Source organism: Drosophila rhopaloa, unplaced genomic scaffold (assembly GCF_018152115.1).
Source record: "Drosophila rhopaloa isolate 14029-0021.01 unplaced genomic scaffold, ASM1815211v1 contig_115, whole genome shotgun sequence".
Lineage (NCBI taxonomy): Eukaryota > Metazoa > Arthropoda > Insecta > Diptera > Drosophilidae > Drosophila > Drosophila rhopaloa.
The window spans coordinates 8,331,491-8,354,087 of NW_025334990.1; the positions used below are offsets into that span (position 1 = coordinate 8,331,491).

The following is a 22,597-nucleotide window of genomic DNA, read 5'->3' on the forward strand; positions in this document are numbered from 1 at the left end:
TTCTGGTCAATATGCTGTGGGATTTCTTGCTAGCTTGCTAGTTTGCTAGTTTGCTAGCCCGCTAGTCTGCTTTTGTTAGCCTAAACACATACACATTTATATGGGGGGAGGTGGAGGGGACATACACACTCACGCACACACAGACTCACATGGTATATTTATATAGAAATAGAAAGTTCGCTTCTTGTGATGCATCTTAAACATTTAATTTTGAGTCCAGCCCAATAATTGTTTACTTGTTTGCCTTAGTTAGTTTGCTTTGTATGATACCGCATTTGTGACACCGCTTGGCACCTTTTCGTGAGCCGCCCCACTATCCGTACCGCCCACCCCCCACCCCCCGGCCGTTGGTCCGTTGAGAGATATGTGTGTGTGTGGGGGGCAGTCCGGGGAGCGGGAGCGGTGATGGTGGCCCTTAAGCCGGGATGGATGAGCTTCGACTTCAATGAGAGAGGATCAGGCCGAGAGACTGCGGGTCCGGAGTCAGACGTCGCAGGACCTTCGACGCCGTCACTAGAGCACATCCTCCATCTCGTTCTCGCCAATCGTGGAGGTGCCCGGCGCCTGAGCCGGCAGTGGCTTCAATAGACCCGAGAACAATCTCCGGAAGGCCGTATGCTATTTGGAGTTGGCCATCTTTCCCACCGGCGGCTGCTTGGCCATGATCTCCGCCAAGGTGTTCACGCCCTGCTCGTCGTACTTCTTCCACTGCGAGTAGTTGATCTGCATATAGGTGATCAGCTGCGGCATGTCGATGAAGCCTGCAAAGAATGCATTCCAATTAGAGAAGTATCGAGGGGGGGGATGTCATCTGCAGCCATTCAACTCACTCTCCCAGGCGTGCATCATGTCCTGTATGATGTATTCGATGAAGCCGATCTGGCTCTTTGGTATGCTGCAGGTGGCCCGATCGAACATCGGCATCACGATCGGCAGGTGACGCTGCTTCTCCTCGTCCGTCTGCATGAAGTACTCCTCGGCAATGCGACGGGCCCACTCGATGCAGAACTGCATCGGACGGGCGGGATTGCTCACATCGGCCACCTTGATCAGCATGCGGCGCATGAGTATCGACGTCTCCTCATCCGTCTGGCAGTTGTGCTAACGGAATTGCAAACATTAAAAATAATTCTACTAAGAACATAGTGCTATCTATAAGACAATACCTCACGAGGCTCCTCGCCGCCAAAAACGCTCACGAACTTGGCCAGGTGCTCAAAGTGCCGGGTCATCTCGGTGGCCAGGATCATGTCGATGATGGTGCTGCGGGCTGACTTGTACGTCTCCTTGTCCAGGTTCTTGAATATGTTTATCTTATCGTCACCTGATTGTACGAAACGAATATAAACACCAATAAATCGATTAGATCTAAATATGGGATAGGAGCTTGAATGTAAATAATATAAATTTTCTTGAAATTAAAGGAGAGTTAAGTTAAAGCAAGTAATATCTCAAACCCCAAGAGGTCCATACTAGGACGCCACTTAGCACATAATCAAGGTTTAATTTGTTTCAACTAGTTCACATACGATTAATTCCATAATAAAACAAAAAGCTTACTTACCCAGGGTTAGTTTGAAGGTAATGGCCGCATGATGGTTCTCCAGCACTGTAAGATCATTGTACAACACGGCCAGGGCATCGTTTGAGTTGCACAGAAAGGCGGATGAACGACCCGGATGATCCACATCGTGGGCGGCGGCCGCGATCAAAGCAGTTGCCTCCTCCATGCGATCCATCACCAGCATGTCCTTGTTGGTCAGTTGGGTGATGAAAGCGCCAGTGGCCTTTAAGTAGGGAAAAAATAATTATATTAATAAATTATTCCAGAAATTAAATGACAGTCCAAGAAGAGATCCACCTGCATGACATCCGCGGCATGGGTGCTGTTGTGATATGTGTTGCTCTTGCGGTAGTGGGCTTCAATCACGGCCAACCAGGCCTTGCAAACGTTCTCATCGATGTTCAGTGTGGCAAAGACGTCGAAGCGGCGGAACATCTCCATGCCCAAATAGAGCAGCGGGTGGTAGTCGGTGATCTCCTCCAATTTGAAAATATCAAAGTCCCAGCTGAGAGATTCGTCAAGTAGTTCCATGATGATGGGATTGGACTGCAATTGATAGTATAAATACAATGTTGTAATTGGGTAATTGATCTGAGTACAAACCTTCATTTTGGCGGGCACAATCGTGGCAGTTCTTGTGGAGCTGCCAGTGCGTATGATGGAGTCATTCGAGCTGCGGCGCGATGAGTACACGCTGGGTCCCTGAAAATGGGAAATACATCTCAGTTATATTTAAAAATTTGTTTTAAGTCAGGATTATTCAGTTACCGTTAGCAGAGCACCAATCAGATCGGTGGCTATGGGATCGTCCGTTCGTATCTCCTTCATTTGCGGACTGTAGAGTCCCTCGCGCTTCAGGAACTCCAAGACCTTGTCTATGAGACGCGCCTCATCGGCCGAACAATTCTCCTGTACTTGTGATAGTAAATTGATTATCTAATGTGCGAGTGCGCAGTGGTTGCGTTTGTTTTATTATTATTGGTTTTGTTTTTTTTTTTTTTTTGGTTTTTTGATTTTTGATTGTGTTTGTTGGTTTTTGAGTTTTGTACATTATTTTATTTTTGGTTAGCGACGCACAGCGAGCAAAATCGAGCGAGCGAGCGAACGTGCGAACGAACAGTTTGGTACATTATTTTGTAATATTTTTTTTATGAGTTGGTTCATTGTTCGAGTACACAAAACATAAAAGTAAAAAAGAGAACATAACAATTAAGAGATAAAAAGAGAATAAATGTAAGAACATGTTGGCTTAGATGAGCGGTTACTGTTGATTTTGGGATTAGTAGGCGTTAAATTTATGACAAATTAGGAGCTCAAATGGGTGTACAGTGGGGCAATGTAGGTACAAATTAACCCATTGTCAGCCGTTTTAATCAAATACATTAAACGCCAGAGTGGAGTGTGGTATGTAGTTACATTTTTTTTAGGGCAAATCTTTAATTAGCAATAGTGATGACCAGTGAAAGGTCCCTGCTAGGGCGCCAGTTAACACATATTGTGCAGGGGCGAATGCCATGGCCACGTCCTAGATCCCTTTAACCAGATTACCAAAATTTGAGTAATTAATTTGATAATTAAAAGCAGAGTGACTGCTGTCATCCCGTGGCCTTTACATCTCCGACCACAGATAGTCAATGTTAGCACTACTCCAATCCGGAAAATGCATTTGCTCTCGGCTTTCACAGTGTGTCGGTGCCTGTGTCGTGGTGTGCGTGTGTGGGTATGGTCTGTGTGCAGGTGCTTGTGCAAATATTGTTGCTAATGTTATTGCTGTCGCTGCTGCAGTTGCTGCTGCTGCTGCTGCTGCTTTTGCTATTGCTGCATATGCTACGGGGCATGACAGGACACCAGGACACACACACACACACACAGACAGGGCACACGGCACACGGACACAGGCACGGACGACAATTTAGCAATTAGGCATTCCCAAAAGCCCTCCCAATGTTGCAACGTGCTGCAGCCACAAACCAAATGTGAGGCGGATTCATACTTTAGTGATGGGGGCCTCCAGCGGCAGCGACGTCAGCTTGGCCAAACTGGTCCTTCGCAATCCGTCCGAGGCGATGGAGCGCACATCAAAGCTGCAGCGCCGCACCGAGTGCAGTGAGCCCCTGGGTGCCTCTTTGGGCTGCGGCAGTGTGGCTATGAAATCCATCTGTCCGCCGGGCACATCAAAGTTGAAAATCAGGTGCGTGGGTGCGCTGTTGTACAAAAAATGCCAATTAAACGAGATGGTAGGGGGGAGGGGGTGGAGCTCTAACACTCACCTGCCGATGCAGGCAACCGGCACCACGCGCACGTGCATCGGTATGCCCTCCTGACTCTTACGGCGCACCGTGAGGATGCCGTCGAACTCCTTGATGTTCTTGCACTGCTCACTGATGGTGGACAGGTCCGACACGAATATGTCCTCCAGCTGCTTGCTAATGATCTCGTCCTGTTGTCCAACGTGGAAATCTCATTAATGCCGCAATCGCAAACAATCCGCCCCCCGATCCACTTACCAGCCGCATGTTGAGCAGCCTCTCGGTGGCACGATTCGCGTACTGAATCCGCAGCAAGTCGTCCGTGATGAGCACCACCTCCTTTAGCCGGTGCAGAGCCGTGTAGAGGGCCTGCGGGAATGGGTTGGGCAATGGCAAAATGGGGGGTTTACTGAGCGGGCTTACAATTTCATTGCCCTGCAGTGCAGCGCTTCCGTTTAATTGAATTAATTTGAAGAAGTGAGTGGGACAGTGACATTGCGTGCTGGCGCCGAGGGCTGTGGGGACATTAACTCGATTACCTGTTGAGTGGACATGACATTGTGCGGCCGGATGATGGAGTGCAGTATCTGCTTCAGTTCCACACTGCACATGGCCAGGTTGGTCGTCTCCGCTACGCACTGTGGAATACACACAAGATGTAGCATCTGTTTCTGATTCCCTTGCTCCCTTTTCCTCCGATGGGGCAATTAACGGAAACTTACTCTATTAACGCCAGCGTCCAATAGAGCAATTAGCACATCATCCTTTTCGAAGAAACTGCAAAAGTCGTCGGTCGTAAGTCGTTAGTGGAAAGTAGAAGTGGCAAACCCGCCGTAACTACTCACCTCTTCTTGCAGACTGCAATTATTGTCGTTAAATGGTGGCCGTGTGTGTGACGTATGGTTCTGTGGGGACGGTAACGAAGTGCGGAGACAGCAAGTTTTATTGCAAAGTGAAAAGTTTATGAAAATGGAAAAGTTTTGAGAAGTTTGACCGACCCGAAACTTGAAACTCAACCCGAAACCCATTTCACAACTGGCAAACCCATTACCACTACCCACCTCGCAATGTGCTCCGCATCCAGGTTCTTCGTAGAACGCGCATCAATTATGATTAGGTGGTAGCACTGGGCGGTGGCATACGACTTCTGCAGGGTGTCCAGAGCCTCCTCCTTCGACTTGACCAGCGTGACGTCCAGCTGGTGGCGCTGGCAGGCCGCGGTGATCGCCTCGCAGATGCTGTCCGATTTGTGGAAAACCAAGAGGGCCTACGGATGATTTAAAATGGGATGGGTCAAAGCCATTGCACTGATTGAATTGCCCCAGTTCAAAGTGGTCGGAAGAGGGCTTACCTTAAGTGGAGGATTCGGTGGTAGCACGGTTGGATACTTCAAGTCCATGAGATTTCGCTGCATCAGGAAATAAAATGAAATGGAAAGGAAGAAAGGAGGCGATGTCAGAGCAGGTGAGACAACGTGTAAAATTTAATATAAATCTGCGTCTCCTCTGGCTTTGCCATCAAAATAAGAGGGCTTAACCCGGCTTCGCATTGCGAATGTTTGTGGGTGTATCCCTGGGTGTATATATGGGTGTCCCCTATCCGCCAGATACGCGGATACACAATGCGTGTGTGTCGTTCGTGTCGCTTAAATGATGATAAATTAAAATAAAATTGCTCGCCGCTGATTCTGACTTATGTGTGGCACGCTCGTGTGCTGCAGATTTATAATACGAGAACATTAAATCCGCCGAAGGTGGGTTGGGGCTCAGTGTCAATCAGGGGAATGAAAATGTAATCGGAAATGTATCACAGCATTTTCCACACAACACGGCATAAGACGCAGCTAAGGCGGCAGATTGATGGGCCAAGCGTAAAAGTTGGTCGTGTAAAAGCTACCTGGAAAGTCCTGAGCTCCTCCTCCTCCTCCGTTGGCTTCTTGCCACCACCACCACCACCACCAGCGACCAGGAGATGGAGTTTCGGCACCTTGGGCAGTCGTCGCTCGTACAGACTGTGTGCCCTTCGCTCCAGGCAGTTGGCCTTGCGCCGAAGTACCACCGAGTCTTCAAGGTCCTGGTGTCCGGGTGAGATCTCTGCCACCGTACAGCCCCCACTGTCACCCCCCAAATCTCTGACGCCTTCGAGGCTCAGGTTGTTGAGCAACAGGGCCGGGACGTCGAGGCTGCGTATGGCCTCGACTATTTCCGGCTGCAGCGCATTCCGTCCGCCGGCGAAGGCCACGCTCAGGGGCCTTGTGTTGCGGCGCAGGGGGGTCATTATGTCACGACTTTCGGCCTCCACATTCGCCTCGTATTCCAGCTCCATTTCCTCGGGCGTTTTACTCGAATTGCGTCCCACAAATGGCAGGGAAATGGCCACTGGTCCCGGAGTCGGAGCTGCTGCTGCTGCCGAAATCGTTTCCACTTTCATTTCCGGACGGGAACCCTCGCTCTTCGGTCGAATGCCACCATTGGTCGTCATGGTCGTCGGTGACTTCGAATCCGAATCCAAATCCAAATCCAAATGAGCGGCGCTTATCAAGCGACTGCGGCCGCTATCGTCATCTGCGAGCGGTCTTTCATTACGGTTATCGCCACACTGATGGGATGTAGATATAAACGCTGGTGCGGCCGCAATGCCATACGGTTCCGTATCGGAGTCCGGGTCGTTTGATGGATTTTCTCGGCCGGCCGACGCGGATGACTTCGCGGAGGACTTGCGGCGAAAGACTTTACTGAATTTTGGCAAGCAATTGCGCATTCTGCTAATTATAAAACAACACTCAGCCACTCGGGAGAGAGTGAAGCGACACAATCCGTATCGCAATAACAATGACAGCGGCAATTACACTCGGCACTTGAGGTCCAATGTCTTAGATCAATAACAAGTTGTTTGCATAAGCTCCAACACAGACGAACAGCAATGCGGCGCTAGTGGCATTTCCAACTTTTCCACGCCGCCGACTAATGGGACAATCTCGATCTCGGTCTCGATCTGTATCTGTCTGTATCTCGTTCGGTATCTTCGCAATCAGTTCTAAATAATTCACAGGTTTTGTGGTCGAAACTAAGCGACTACGCGGCTACGCTCAAACATTGAACTGAAACGAAACGAACTGAGTCGCGTCGATCGGGGTATAATCTCTTTCTTTGCCTTTTGATTTCCCACCTTCAATGTTAATTGATTTGATTTCTCTGGTAGCGTATTGTTTATAGGCAAAACACACACACTTGGCCCCCATCCAATGTGTTGGTGAGCGGCTATTTAAAGCGGAATGTAAACCGAAAAGCGCAACGCTCTCCGCTCAACCCGCTGCCATATAAAAAACGCGGGTCTGTGATAAGATACCTTATCAAAAGACGTAACACCCATGTGGTTCAGTTCCCCCTCGAATAGTAATAGTGGATGAGGATGGGGGTGGTGTATTGTGATGGCAGACTCACCTGGTAGACGTCCATCGGCTCATCTTCCGGGGTGAGGGCGAGGGCGAGCGATGACTTGCGGTGACCTGGACGGCTGTTCCCGCCGCCGGATGAACTGGTGCCCGATGTGCCTGTGCCTGTGCAGCCAAGAAAAATACGAAAAAAAAGGGGGAAAATCGTTTAGAGACGAGGAAAATTCTCGGAAAAGTATGCTACATTTCTGGGCGTTTCAACGGCTCGAAAGGCGTTGCATACTTGGGGGCGAGGGCCAAATGCTCGCACGCCCACAATCAAAATGAATGGTCACCATACACACACACACACACACACACTCGGGCAGGGACACGCACGCACATTAATTCCTCTTGTTGCACGTTTTATTTAATTATAAACGTTGGCATTTCAGAAACACTTTATAAACGGGAAGCCCGTACACGCACACACGCACACTCGCATCCAAACACCCACACACATACACACGTGTGCCTGCGAAAGGGTACAAAGGTCCTTGGGGGCGGACCCGGTTTCCTATCTGTCAACGAAGGCACTCCGACCCACTGAGCAGAGACCCCCAGGAACTAAGCCGCACAAATTGTATTTCACTTAATGAGAAACAGGTCGGGACTACAACAACATCCCACTTTATTTTATGCTGCGGCAAGCCAACTAAAACAAAAATCCCTTCATAAAAAGCTGTGCGGAGTGCCATGGTTACAAGCTCTACAGAAAAAAAATAATAGTACTTCAAATTGCAGGCTAAACAAATAACTCTAACAGTTGAACCTTTAATATTCATCCATCCATTGAAGTATCCTGAATCCAGACTTATTTTCCTTATGTTTACATTGCACATATTTAAGTAGAATATTTCAATCCATATGGGAGTTGGCCATACCTTCTCAGGCATTCTCAAAGTTAAATTCCTTGGCAAAGTTTAGGGGAAATTAAAATTCTGTGGCTTCTCGCAAGTTATGTATGCTCAGGCCCAAACAATTTTTAAGACCCCAAATGATTGACCAAACAAACTTTCTGTGTAACGAAATTTGTTCGAGGCTTTTGTGCGGATTCCCTGCAAGCAAATTAAAGTTCTCAACAAGTAATTTTAGGTTTTGTTCTGGGGCTTTTTAAAATTGATAAGGAATATCCATATGGCTTGTTGGCTCCTACCTAATAAAAAAGCTTATTGTTAGCTGATTTGATACGTATACGTAATTTTTTTCAAATTAAGCAATTGTTATATTACCCCGTTTCATTTGATTAGCTTTATTATAATCTATAAGAAAACATTTAGTTTCAAACAACTTATTATTATTTTATAACACTAATTAAATTCTGCTTGGTCAATGTGGTTTTTAATTCAACTAATTTTTATCTTTTGAAAATGGCCTTGATTATTCCTAATTTAAGCCACCATCTATGTAACATTCATTCAATTTAATTGTATTCTAAGGACGAAGTTTTCATGGAATTTTAATATTGTTTTGTTTTAGTCCAACAGAATTATATTCTCTGGAAACTCTGATATTTAATATGCACTTAGTTTAATTTTGTTCTATGGAATCTGTATCATAATTTTCTCATTTTCCGATGGTTTCATTTATGTTCAGTTATTTTTACAATTTTTCATTTTGTGCCACTAGAATGTTAAATGGCTTTCTCCAACTTGTAAATTGATGTAGGCAGCTAAGCAGGTGGAAATTCAACTAGCTGCCAACATTTATTAGAAAAGTAAGGGAATGAAGATAACTTTCGGAATGATTTTTAATTGCCAGGAACCCACTTGGCAACGCATAATTTTGGCCAACCACTCCCCTGTGGACACGCATGTTAACCGCCTCATCAAACTCAACTTTAACCCCATATGAGTTGGGGGGGGGGGTTGGAAAAGCGAAGACGTAGGAGGAGGAGGAGTAACCTTACCCACATTTAGCTCGGACTCGGAGGCCGGACGCGTTAATGAATCTCTGCCTGGTGCCGTAGACGTTGGTGTTTTCGGTGTGGCTGTTGTTGTTGGCTCCACGGCTGGTGGGGATTGTCTGGCCCCCAGAGCCCCGCCCACGCCCACGCCAACGCTCACGCCCACTGCCCCACAATTGCAAGTGCTGGGCACACTTTCTTCGCTCATGTGGGCACTAGTGGTCGTCGTCGTCGACGTCGTCGTCACCGATCCAACCAAATTCGGCTGGCTGGAAATTATCATTGTTTGTGTTTTTTTTTTCGCTTTTCTTTATTTATTCCCCGCTTTTTTTTGCTTTTCTTTTTTTTTTTTTTGTTCTTATGCTTTACGGGTATTTTGCAAATGAAGTCACACAAATTTGTATTATTTTCGGGGCATTATGTTAATTGTCATTTATGTGCAATAGTTTGTTTATCTGGCTGCGGCATTGATTTCACACAATTAGTGCGTAATGATAAACTGCCCCACATGCATATAAGTGTACGAATATGGAACGTATAGCGCACAAGATACGGCAGCATGTGTGCACACTTAATATAAATAGCCCGAGTGGGGCATAAACAAAAACTAGCCAGGGAAAGTACCCGTCGAGTGGGCCTATGTACTGAGCAGGCGGTACGAGATCCATGTACATGGTCCCGCCACTGGGGACAGTATATTTGCGCTTATTCAAATGGGTCGGGTGTATCTTATCGTTTGTGTATTATTATTATTATTTTTTTTTTTTTTTTTTTCGGAGCTGCCCGGGAGTAAAGTGAAGTGGAGTATGGAAAAGGAGGCAGGGGTACACACGCGTTGTAATCTAAACGAAAATCGATAAATTGTTTAGATAAAAAGCGGCCAGCAGCCGCTGACGTCGCAGCAACAGGCTCTTCGTACTTCGTAATACTCGAGGTCCCTTAAAACTGGGTGGAACTATTTCGATGGCCAAACTTGGGATATGATTTTACTTACTGCCTGGCCTTACACTGCTGCTCATAGTACAAAGTCACACACGATGGCGGCAAACGCGGTCTCATCAAATATGAATTTCGGGTCTACTTTTCACTCAAAACCTGCGAATTGATCTATTGGCCAAATTGCGGAAGATAAACGGGGGATTAAAGCCAAACGGAAAACCAAATTGGCACAAAATGCGAAATAAAACGCGAGCCGGACTGGGGAAAACGTCCGTTCTAATCCGGTATGAAGAACTGTTTGCCAGATGATAATTCTCGCACGGATTTTCAAACTGCCAGCGGCGGTGGAAGCGACTGCGACCGAGACTGCGACTGCGAAGTCCGTGTGCGCTGCGGCACAAACTAACGGTCTGCTGGGCTGTCGCCAAACGCAACGGCAATCGCAATCCGTGAGATACTTTTTGGGGCGTATATAAGGCGCTTAGCTACCGCGAAGGCAGGTGCATTTCCCTTAAATACCGCACGCTGCCAGTACTGAATTTAAAGTTAATGACAAAGAGCGGATTAGGGAGCAGCAGGGGCTTTTGGCCAGTCCCACTGGCCGATCTTTATTTATTTTTTTTTTTTTGGTTTTGGGGCCTTTTGCGCCTTTGGCCGTTGTCATGGCGACCAATTAATTTGTGATAAGATAATATCAGGCAAGTTTGCTCATAGTATTCAGATGTTTAGGCTGTGTGCGTTGTGGGGGAGATACAGACTGTGGGCACAGGTTGGGATACAGGTACACTCGGCCAGATGCAGATACAGCCGGGGTAGAGATACAGATACAGGTGCGAGGAGGAGGGGTGCGGGGCGAACGCGTGCACAATCTACATCTGTGGGGCTGGAGTGGGTGGTGAGTGGCCCTGGGCCAGCTCTATCTAACCCGATCTTCTTGGCTCAGCGATACTCGCCGTTGATAGCCGACCGCTGGACATATGGCCAATAGGTGGAGAAGGGAGGGGGGGCCTATCAATATGTATAGGCAGCAGGGAGTATTCATTCAGCGGTAATCTAATCTGCGCATATTTCTAGAGAGCTTCACGTGGCTAAACTGAACGTAATTTGTGTAAGACCGCCGCGAATCGCACTATAATGCGAGCCCAAGCAAAAGTTTGTGGTGACTACACAGCCGTCATCGCTCAATTTCCCAATTTACGGGAATACTGATAAACTGCAGAACTTTGACGCGTGGGATTAGCCGCCTATAATGAATCGAGTAGCGTCGAGTCGATTCGAGTGATCGTTCAGTTTGTTTTCTTTGGCTTTGATTGATGTTTTGGCGCCATACCGTGGGCGTTCCATTGTTTACCGGGGCTCCACTCTGCTCGTGAGAGACTGCCGATCGGCTCCGATCGAGCTGAATTAAATGGGGAAAAGATTCAGAGTGCGAGCTCGTAATATTATATTTTCGTATCTCGCTCCCCTTCTGTTCTTATACGGCTGCTGTGTGTGACTGGCACAAAACCAGATATTGTCATGTGAATTTTTGCATATTAATTGAAATTTTTTCACAGAGGTTCACCGTAAGTTATACCTATTATTGGGCAGTACGCAACAGAATTGGGCTCTGAGTATCTGCGCGTATCTGTATCCATATCTATCGGATATGGAAAACAGATACACGAAAACAAAATCTAGCCGGAGATTGCTACTCGTTACACTTGTTGTTTCTGCTGCGGTTGTTGGCACACTTAGTTGTGAAGTTTGTTTTGATTTTTAACACTTTTTTTTTTTTTGGTTTTTTTTTTTTGCTTTTCGTGCGCGGGTATGTACACTTTTGTTGTATTTTAGAGCACGCTAAGCTGTTTTTTTCCACCTCAAGCGAATGCAGCCATCGAATTTCAGCGCGTACATGATTTCCAGTTGGCTCTATGCGTTTTTTAATTGCAATCGCTTTGGATCGACGACTGGTTGGCCCTGGGTTATATGTTATATGCGATATAGCGTGTTATAGGCACGACTTGGCCAAATTCAAGCCACTGCATTAGGTGGCAAATTGTGGCGACCAGTTTGCAGCAGCTGGCAATGATTTCTTTTCTTTTTTTTGGGATTTGCATGGAGCGCGGTACTTTTGCAGTGAGTTAACGAATCCGATTTCGATCCCGATTCTATGGTAATATGGCACATACACTGGGATTCATATATGTTGCAGCGACGTCGACTGCGGCGGCGACTGAGCGACCGACGCGGCGAAAGAATCTACAACAACTGACAACCATAAATGGCGAGCAGCTGTTGCCGCAACGCTGGGAGAGAGAGCTTTGGCGATAAACGAAGACGAAGCTCGCTCCACTGCTCCACCGCTCTCCCGGCCCAGTTCCCCACCTCCCACTCCCCGCCAGCTCTCCCAATCCGATCCGTTTGCTGAGCGCGATCAAGTTTCACCGATGCTCACTCACTCTCCTATCAGAGCTCCATTGAAACGAGAGAAAGAGAGCGAGAGAGAGTGGGGCAGAGAGCGGGGAACTGTTAATTGGACGGCGACACAAAACAGCTGCGCTTTGGATCCCCGACAAGCGCCAGCTGACTCTTCCGAGTCTGGGATCAAGTTACCTGGACAATCGCTTGGATTATAAGGCACCTCAGATACCCTACATACATTAATACTATCCGAAGAACATAGTTTTCTAACCCAATTTTAATTTTGAACCATATTATGTCCTGAACTCTAAAGGTCTTAATCACAAGCCACACGAATTTAAGGTTTATATGAATGAATAAATTGGACTTCTAGAGATTATGTCTTTATCTTTGATACAAGAAATCTAAATTAGGGTATATTTCCATTTAAATTGTTCGCACATTTTAAGGCATAAATGTTTAGTTATAATATTTTTATTATAAAATTATGTTGTTATGATTATGTTAACCATTTTTGTCGTTCAGAATCAAAAATATAATCTGCTAATATACCCTATAACTCACTAATCAATCTTAATCCCGTTTTATCTAGCCACTTGAGTTGATTGGTTCGAATTTGGAGCATTGTAAATCTTCAGGAAATCAGAGGAAAAGGAAATGTGCAACCGATTCTGAGATTCCCATTAATAAGTGCTATTATGAGTACTATCAGGTAGCATTGCGGAAGTTCTTGATGGTGGAGTAGCGTCACTTCAGATTAGAAGAAGCAGAAGCAGAGTTCCTCAATAGCAGGCCTTATCTATCACTATTGTTAACCAATATTGAGTGTTAAAGGTGACAAAAGCAGAAACTTTGCCTCATATTAAGGGGTATTAGGTAAATGATGCTACCAAAGGGATCATGTTTCGATGAAACACCGAAAGAAATAACTTATAAAAATGTTATATGTTATGGTTCATTTCTATGACATACGAATCATTTATAAAGAATTTGGAATGTACAGTTGAGGGCCTAAAACTTGATCAGATTACGGTTTTTATAAACAAGTGAGAATATACAGTTTAGTTCTTAAAACCTAATCAGATTTCAGTTTAAAAAAAAAAGTTTCCGAGAAAGCCAATGTTTAAGAATAACAATTGTTAAATTATTTTACTTTATATATACAATTGTAATGCAAACGAATTGCAATGTAAACCAAACAAATTCTGGCAAAGAGGTTTACTGTATCGTGAATTGTTTTATATAATTTTTCGAGGAATCAATGGATGTTATCCCTATTTTTTATGTGTACATAGGCTTAAAGGTAAAGTTTTGAGGAAGATTAATACTTACTTCCAGTGGCCCGTCGAACCACGCTGTGTGTGAAGTTGCCCAACGCGGCTACCGTCACAATCGAGTCCTTTTTGCCGGTGCTCAGCTTTTGGAAGACAAGAAATAAGACCACGAGTTTCTAAGGAGAAGGGGGAGGGGAGACATCTGCGGTTTTGGTTACCTTTTCGTAGTCGGCCTCGCTTTTGGTCTGCAGCGGATTGAGGAGCACCTGGCCGCACAGGTTGTCGCCCGCCGAACTCCCGTTGCCGTCGCTGGGTGGCTGCAAGGTCACGCCCCCGCAGCTGCAGCGTCGCAGGCGACTGCGCCTCAATTTGATGCAGAACAGCCGGCTGCCATCCTTTTCAGTGGCGTCCAGTGGGAGGGATCCCTGGCCGTCCGACTGGCCGGCGGTGGCGGAGGGGGCGGGCAGAGTGCTCGGCGAACAGCCCATGGCGAAGTCCTGCTTCTGATTCCGTTGCGGTTGCTATGCTAAATTGCTCTTGGTTGCCTTGTGATTTTGGTTTTAGTTTCGTTTCCGGTTGTGACTTTGGTCTACGGATTCCTGGGATTCCTCGGTATCCTACTCCTGAGATCCCGGGTATGGCTCTTGCACGGCTTACGCTCGCTCCACCAATGCTTTTGGCCTTGGCAGTGCTGCTGCCTCTTGGTTTTTGCGGTTGCTGCTGCTCTGGTTCGATGGTTTCGATTCTGGACGATGTCGTTGTTGCTGGCGATAACATAATTGAAACATTTTTGGGCTGCGGTCTGCTGATTGATTGACTGATGGCCAGTGGAGATACTGGTCACATGATCCACAAAACTGCAAAAATCGAAATGGAAAGTGGATTCTCAGTTAATTGAAATACCAGGCAAATGCAATGAGTTTGTCCGACACAAAAAATTTCCAAGTGGTTTTTCATCGTTTGGCAGCTCAAATTGCATTGCTTTTGTAAGCCCCCAAAGACTCTTCAACTGATTAAAAAGTCAAAAAACTCATTTAAGAGTAAACAAATTCAAATTGTTTTACTAACAACTGGTTTTCACAGTCGAAGTTTTTTGTTTGTAAAAATATTAGAAGCTTAATTTACTGAAAGTAATAAAAGTATACTTTAAAATGGAAAGTAACTATTGGCAGTCCCTTTACCCAATTTGTTTATCACAATTTTTTAAATTTTATTTAAAAGTATCATAGACTTTTTGAAAATTCTATTTAACTCTCATGAACTGTAAGTTAACCTTTAAGTTTGCATATCCTTTAAGTCCTTAATATAATTCTCAACAAAACTTTTTTGATTTGAATAAATTTGATTAAGCCAAGCCCAACGTTTTTGTTCAATAATTTAGGCACTGACCTACATTAACTTTGTGCCTTCCCGTTCTTTTTTTTTGTACTTCCCAGCTTAATTAGTTAAACTAGTTTAATTGACATTGATAAGCCAGAGTGATAAATGACGAGTTGAAGTGCATTACTGGTATTTTAACTCGATTACGAAAGGCAGTTGGAGTCCCCCATTCAAGCGGCGTTCCATTGAAACTCTCATCGAATATGGACAGAGCACCCGCACAATTGTCAAAAACTCTTGGCGATTGTTATAAATTCATAAAAGCCCAAATATTGGCAATGATTATTGGAGCCAAGGCGACAAAAAAATCAAAATAAAACAGGGCCCTTGAACGTGACCAACTCGCTGCATATGAATAATGCCCAGTCGAAGTTAAATTTGCGTTTTTCGTTTGCCAGCGACTCCTGTCTGCCATATTAAGTTCGAATCCCGAAAGTTGGTGAAACTTGATAGTCTGAGCACTCGGTGGCACGTATCAAACAATTGACTTGTGGGGATTTGGGGGTGTCATATATAATACAGCTTTGGGTACCTCGCATATCTGTGACGGCGATGTCGATGCGATGTCGCCCTGTTGTTCTCATTCCGGCTGTCAGTCGGCTTTATCTTGGGGCAGGCAAATAGAAAAACCCTCTGTCGCTGGCTCGTGTCTTGCTAACCAATTTTAAATATTTAGATAAAACTCGAACGAAAGCGAAAGAAGCAAATCAACTGATATGGAGCGGAATGGGGTACGGTGGAGACCGACGAACTCTTCAGATTAGTCACCGAAAGTCGTACCCATTTCAAGTGGCAATTGGAGCTCGGCTCCGTCTCCTTCGCCTCGGTAGATCATGTCTGCGAGTGAAATGTCTTCTGTCTTTTCTCTGGGGGTGGAATAACATTTCCAGGGGGTGCGGCGGAAAAGATAGTCCTTATCCCCGGCGACGTTGATTGACTTGCTAAAAGGAAGGGCTGTCTTTCATCTGCATTCGCACATAAACACATCCACATCCATAAGGACACTTGTTGTCGTCCCACTGTCTGAATCCGTTTGCATTGTTGGGGCCAAAAACAAAAGGCGTCACAACAGAAGACACAAACAGGCGAGAGGAGGAAGGCCAGAAACGGCAGCATAAGTACACAGAGAAATATATCATTAGGATTGGTCATCCATTAGGAATTTTTTATTAGTCCCTTTTTTGTGACCTTTGCTAATATTAAAGTAGGTAATAATACAAATTGAATTCCCACTTCAAGAAGATTCAATCCAAATATTTCCTAATGTTTATAAATTTATAAGTTTATAAATTATTTGCTTCACGCGCATTAAATCAAGTGTAGTGTGACCTTGCTGGTAAAATAAAGTCCAAATTATTTTTTGAGCTAAGATCACACTTTTTAAATATAGTATGCCTCCTCATACGATTAACATTTTTTCTCCGTGCAGAATCAGATTCAGCTCCAAGCAAACTCATCCACATTCCCAGCAATGAAAAAACTACAATAGAGATGTCGAGAATCAGCTTCGCGTACACATCAGTCTATGGTGTGTTTGTTGATTTAAACAAATTATTTTTAGCCCGACCATATTAAAATGAACAAGTAATGCCTTTCGCCGTACACTCAGCCTTATTTAAGTTTTCAAATAAATAACGAACGTTGTGGACGTAACATAATTTGTTTACCGCTGCCCGGGGACGAGGCGGTTGCAATTGCTCAGCCGCCCTGTTGCCAGGCTATGCTGTACCTATACCCATAGATGTATACAAGTATAATCGGGGGCCTCGAGTTCCTGTGCGGCGCCTCTTGGTATGCAACTAAAGGCTCCAAAGTGCCAAGGAGTGTGCCAAATTCTATTAGCGGTCCCCAACGTCAACGTCAACTCATTAGATGCAGCCAGTCACGGATGCTTGGCCCGAAGCTATTAGTATGCAGGTGCTTGTGGATATTCGTATAATAGCATCATCAGGATGCCTGTGTGTGGTGTGTGGCAGTGTGTTTGTGCGGGAGCCCCTAATAGAATTCCTTACCAATATGTACTCGAGAATGAAGGTATTTGGCTGGCAGCCGAAAGCCGAAGCCGGGCCATATAGGAAACCTGGCCGAGACCAAAAAAAGATGAACATGGAACATGGCGGAGCGCATTCGAGCAATTTAGTATCTAATAGTTTTTGCCCCGCTGATGTTTTGCAGCTGCCGATCACTCGGCTTCGGTTTTCTGTTTACTTTACATGCACAAACAGATCGGAATCCGATCGTCTATATACCGAATAATGTATCGGACGAACACTTGATGTGTGTAGTCTACGGAGATCCATTACAAATGCCTAATTTGACTTGAAGTCAGGTGTTGAAATGAAGTATTTAAGTTTACGGCCAGCTATAATTCAAGATTTTCCCAAATTAACTACGAGAAAAACAGTTAGAAGTTAATTAAAAAATACACTTTCGGCTTGTTAATTAGTTGTTTGAGTGATAGATTGATTAAATAATAACAAATTAATAAAAACATACACAAATTTGCGATCTTTAATCACTTAATAATTAATAATCTATTAAACAAAAAAGTTATTCTTACAAATTGTTTCCAATTAAAATTCAATTAAAATGTATGACAGAAAGTAATTAAATTTTTTTGTAGTTGGTGATTAAAGCGAAAACTAAGTGCTTAGAAATTTAATCACTTAAATAATATTTTTAATAAAATAAATTATTCTAGATTTAGAAGACAACAATATCATTAAACAATGTTAATAATATAAAACATTTTACTCTAGATTTGTATTAACAATGGCATTGGAAAATATTTAAAAATTTAATTTCAAGAGAAATTATTTTGAAAATCTACCAAAAAATGTACAATAAGACTGTGGCAATAATGAAATTGTGTTGCAATTATGGAAGTAGCCCCATATAGAACTTAATGGCCCATTAATATCTCGTATGTGTCCTCCAACCATGGACAACCTTGGCGGAGGTCTCTTAAAGATTTTTATGTTCAGAATGTGCGTCACTATAGTGTCAGCTATAGCATCCTCGAGATTCGCTTTCGATCGCGGGCCTTGAGGCTTCACAATGGAACAGCTACTAATCGCTTACAGCCGGAAGGTTAAACCCAGTCTAATTAATAACGAACATGAAAGAACACTCGAACATGTACATACTCTACTAGCGGATATATATATATATATACATATACGACTATAAGCTGCTTACAATATCTATAGAGACTTTTCCGGCTGTTTCAAAGAGTTTGCCAGTTGAAAATTTGCATTTCAAATGCCGATCTCAAGTGAGATATAACAAAATGGAGGTATGGGAGGGCAGGGAAAAAGTGTCGCAACCTGGAAGATTAGAAAAAGACGGCATGCTGGTAAACGAAAGAGAGAGAGAGGGATAGCTGATTGCCCCAGTTGACTATACAATCAAATGGCACATTGCGAACCGAGCATAAAGTTAGACGAACTGCAGACACTACGACACTCCGGGGTTACGAGTGTTTCGGGGAGAGTGGGTGGTGTTATTGCTTGGGTTGCATAACCGTACTGTAGTCATAATAAACATTTCGAGTGAACCTCCAGCACCCCCTTCCTCCCTCCCCCTTCGCATTTTCACCGCCCTGGAAACTCCCAATCAGTATGCACGCGAGCGACTCGGATTTATTTGCTGTTAACAATAGCAGGCACCTCCGCCACCGGCCAACAATCCATTTTAATAAACAGTTAAAATCGAGAATTAATTAAGCCAGCCAACTGATTGGGCGACTGCCTATCGCATAGATAGTGAAAACGAAAAGAAATCTACGCACCCATACGTAAGCGTACAGCATATATAGTAAACAGCCATTAGATAATCAACGAAATGGGTCAGTCCACGCGGGATATGGCCGAAATAAAAACTATGACAAATAAAACAAAAAATAGTAAGTTTGGCAGCAGTGAAATGCAAAATGCAAAATGCGAGACACGAAACACACGAAATACGAAAAGCGAAATGCGAACGCAATTTGCAAACTTATCGCCGCTTGTTTATAAGTACGGAATGATATTTTTCACATTGTTTATGGCCAGTATGGGCATCATTGCTCACCTGCAGCCCCCCACAACATTTTAAGCGATTTTTATGTGCCTCCGTCGCGCCTATAAGAAGTCAGGTGAGTTTCAGTTAAATTAAAAACTGCAAAATGTTTTTTGCGACGCCAGTTGCATGAAAATTTTCAATTTGATTTTTTTGTTATTTCGTTTCATTTAATTTTATGATCTTTTTGGAGGGCACAGACCAGACGTTGACACTTCCAAGGTGGTCTGTATAATATAATGCTTGGAAATGTCGGATTTTGGGAGGGCGGAGGTGGTGGTTTGGATGTTGTAAGGATATATGTATGGAATGGAATATGGTTGAAGCCACCACCCATCACCCGCTGATTTGTATCTGTGTAAGCGTGTATAGGCAGAGAATGGCCGCAAATTAAGCGAATAACGAACACAGAATCGTACCCCAAAAATGTCCAACTTAAGTACATATACAATACATTATCTGTTGACGTACCAAAAATTTTGTCGTTTAGCTGGTAGTTGTTGCTTTTGCTGCCTGTTGCTTGTGATATTTTATGCACATATGTACGTAGGTATGTATACGTATTTCTTTTTATTTTAATATTTATATCAGACTCTAGATATAAATTAAACAAATACACATGAACACAATGGGTAGACACACGCACTCATAATAAATATTGCCCCACACAACACAAGCACACACACTGTGCGAGCAGCACTTCTTCGCAATAGCAATAACAATAACAAAACATTTTCGCTGCTCTTTCTTTCACAAATTAGAATTTATTTTAATGCGCGGGGGTCACGTTCATAGAACGGATGTTGTTGCTGTTGTTGACGCACAAGATATTGCAAAATATGTACGTCCGACCCAATCCGACCCGATCCGACCTGCTCCGCCCCAATGTAACCGATTATATACACTGAATTTTAAACAGCAAAACTCAAATTCTAGTGCATTAAATATAATAACAATAGCGCGGGCACGACAGTAGGAGCAGTAGCGGCGATAACACACCGCCAACGTATCTGAGAGATACAATTGGCTCACATTTACGGCCGCCGCTGCTGCTGCCAACACTCAATCTGAACAATACACACACGCACCCCCGACCCAACCCGATATACACACATATTGATCACAAATCGGGGAATATGATTGTCGATTATTGCGGCCACGGAGATAACTAAATTTTCGGGTGCGCCGCTGGTCAGCGGGTGGTGCAACTTGGGTGGCTGGTGTGGGGGGGATGGGGCTTTATCGCCATATCGCTTACGGCCAGTGAAAATTCTCTTTCCAACGGCCGGCGAGAAAAGAACGCCCAAGATTCACGAGATTCAGCCGCGATCCGCGATCAACGATCCACGATCCCCGATCGACGACGGTTGCCTGTCAAAGCAAAACGTCAAACTGATTTCTCGCTCAGCGCCCAGCGGTACAATAAGATACGGTACGATACAATACGAAATTCAACAGAAACAGAAACAGAAACCGCAACCGAAACAATGGCAATGGCAGGCCAGAAGAACGCGAACACACAGAAGAATCGAGTGGAAGAAAAACTAAAACTAAAACAATCTCTCAGATACAAATTCGTGCGAATGCGAGGCGAACGAGCGACAAGCGACAGTCGAGGAGAAGTACGAGTGCAAGTATCTGTATCTGAACTTGGCAGCCGGACAGGCAGCAGTACGTTCCGAAAGAATCAGAAGTAGGCAGCTACAGAATCGGGGAGAGCCACCGAGAGCGCCAGAGAGCGAAGAGCGGGCCCCAAGAAAAGAAATCAAAGCGGCGAGAGAGTCAAATGGAGAGAGGGGCACTCTCTCCGCTGGAGCTGATCGCGTGACAAGCGATAGATCTACTTCAAAGATACTTTCTGGAGAGCGCACCGAGGCACATAGTATACGATAGTATACGTAACGTAACGTGCAAAACTCTTATCATAGTGTAACCTGATATTTAATTACAGAGACTTTTGTACAAAAATAAAATATTTTTGGTTATTTATATTTTTTTTGTAGTTTTTAAGTTAAAAGAAATTTATTTCATTTCAATTAAGTATTTTTTATGTTTTTAAACTAAAAGAAAAAACTGAGTTGACTATAAAAGAGAAAAATCTTGCAAATAATAAAAGAAATCTTATAAAATGAATTTTTAATTAGTATTTAGAAAAAAATGTTTGTTTAGTTATTGTTATTTTATTTGTTTTGTATTAAAATTTCCCTGCCAAGTTGTCATTTCAATTAATATGGCTGTAAACTAGTTAGCAACATTCCGCGATTCCTTTTCTTTTAATGAGTGAAATTACAGCATCATTAAAGCAAATTAGTCCCCAAACAATTGTTCACAGAACATTGCAGATTACGAGTGGCTGGACTAAAATAAAAACGGAAGCCAATGAATCATTTATAGCATCATAAGATAAGCTGACCTAAATAAATAGCCAGACCGTGAGTCACTCTGCGCTTTAAAAGTACCCAAATATGGTATATTGAAGGTGGGATTTTCCAGCCAAAATGCTTGGGGTCCAAAGCAAATTGGGAGGAGCAGGGATCCTTCGTGGGGCAATGGCTATTCCATTAACGGCTTTCGCCAGGCCCCAGGCAAATGCTTATACTCCAGATGGAGTCTGCACGCAATCCAGCTTCATTGAGCCCTCGGCACACACAAATACACACGGCACACACAACGCAAACACAACACACACTCACACACACACACAATTACACACGCACGTACACATGAGCACTTCTTGATGAGCTTATATGAGCAATGGGATTTTTGCTTCCTTTTTTGTTCTTCGGGGTAATTGTAATTGCATTTGCTATCGTCTTGTGTTTGACATGGCCAAGTGCCTCTATCGCCTAGTTCCAGTCGCCATTCGCCATTTGCCATTTGCCATTCCCCACTAGCAATTAGCCAGGAACCAGAAAACAGAAGCCAGAACCAGTTGGGCGCCAATATATCACAGACCGTCGGCATTAACTCCGGTTTTCATTGGGATTACCTGGTTAGTGATACAACTCCATGGGAAGCACTATTTTTTTTTGTATATCTTTGTAGGGGTATTTCAAACAAAGAGGCTTGGGAATAAACACTGCTATTTTCTAGGACTTGTGAGGATGTGGGGTATTGGTTTACCTGCCTCCCAAAGCCTTAAGTTGCGGCAAATCTCCGGGAAAACAGTGCAATTTGCCTCTCGCTTCCGTTTCAGTTCACTCCAGTTCGGTGGTTAATTTTCTGTGCCGTGGTGTAAATCACAATTGCGGACCGATAAAAAAAAATCAACGTGCATTCACTGCCGAAATGTTTTCCCACTGGAAGCGTGCTGCTGCCGATGCCAGCGATTGTGGTTCAGCTTCTGGCTTTAACCGATGGCCGATGGCACTAGATAGACACGATGTGGGC

The 22,597-nt window shown here is 44.3% G+C and overlaps 1 protein-coding gene across 9 annotated transcripts; it reads right to left on the reverse strand.

The window, feature by feature from the left end:
- LOC108043032 (high affinity cAMP-specific and IBMX-insensitive 3',5'-cyclic phosphodiesterase 8) lies at positions 1-22,597 on the reverse strand. 9 transcript variants are annotated; one of them, XM_044462053.1, is made up of 20 exons: positions 20,466-20,842; positions 19,679-19,801; positions 13,987-14,625; positions 13,827-13,911; positions 7,257-7,372; positions 5,165-5,221; positions 4,875-5,080; positions 4,659-4,718; positions 4,536-4,590; positions 4,353-4,451; positions 4,072-4,182; positions 3,835-4,004; positions 3,558-3,768; positions 2,333-2,473; positions 2,168-2,266; positions 1,862-2,110; positions 1,565-1,787; positions 1,167-1,324; positions 831-1,101; positions 1-761 (listed from the first exon to the last, which is right to left on the reverse strand). In XM_044462053.1, the coding sequence occupies exons 3-20, from the start codon at positions 14,254-14,256 to the stop codon at positions 619-621; spliced, it is 2,724 nt and encodes a 907-aa protein (XP_044317988.1). In that variant the 5' UTR covers positions 14,257-14,625; positions 19,679-19,801; positions 20,466-20,842; the 3' UTR covers positions 1-618. The 9 variants fall into 9 exon arrangements, with proteins under 9 accessions (XP_044317988.1, XP_044317986.1, XP_044317987.1 ...); XM_044462051.1 differs by having other exon boundaries at positions 2,333-2,500; XM_044462052.1 differs by lacking the exons at positions 19,679-19,801; positions 20,466-20,842 and adding an exon at positions 22,331-22,597 and having other exon boundaries at positions 2,333-2,500.

What these genes read in the sequence shown, in the direction of transcription:
- LOC108043032 (XM_017121559.2), bottom strand. Translation starts at nt 6,573, where the DNA reads ATGCGCAATTGCTTGCCAAAATTCAGTAAAGTCTTTCGCCGCAAGTCC. An exon ending in ATGTCATGTCCACTCAACAG is followed by an intron (nt 4,183 to 4,352) that starts GTAATCGAGTTA and finishes CCATTCCCGCAG; the next exon opens with GCCCTCTACACGGCTCTGCA. An exon ending in CATGATGCACGCCTGGGAGA is followed by an intron (nt 762 to 830) that starts GTGAGTTGAATG and finishes CATTCTTTGCAG; the next exon opens with GCTTCATCGACATGCCGCAG.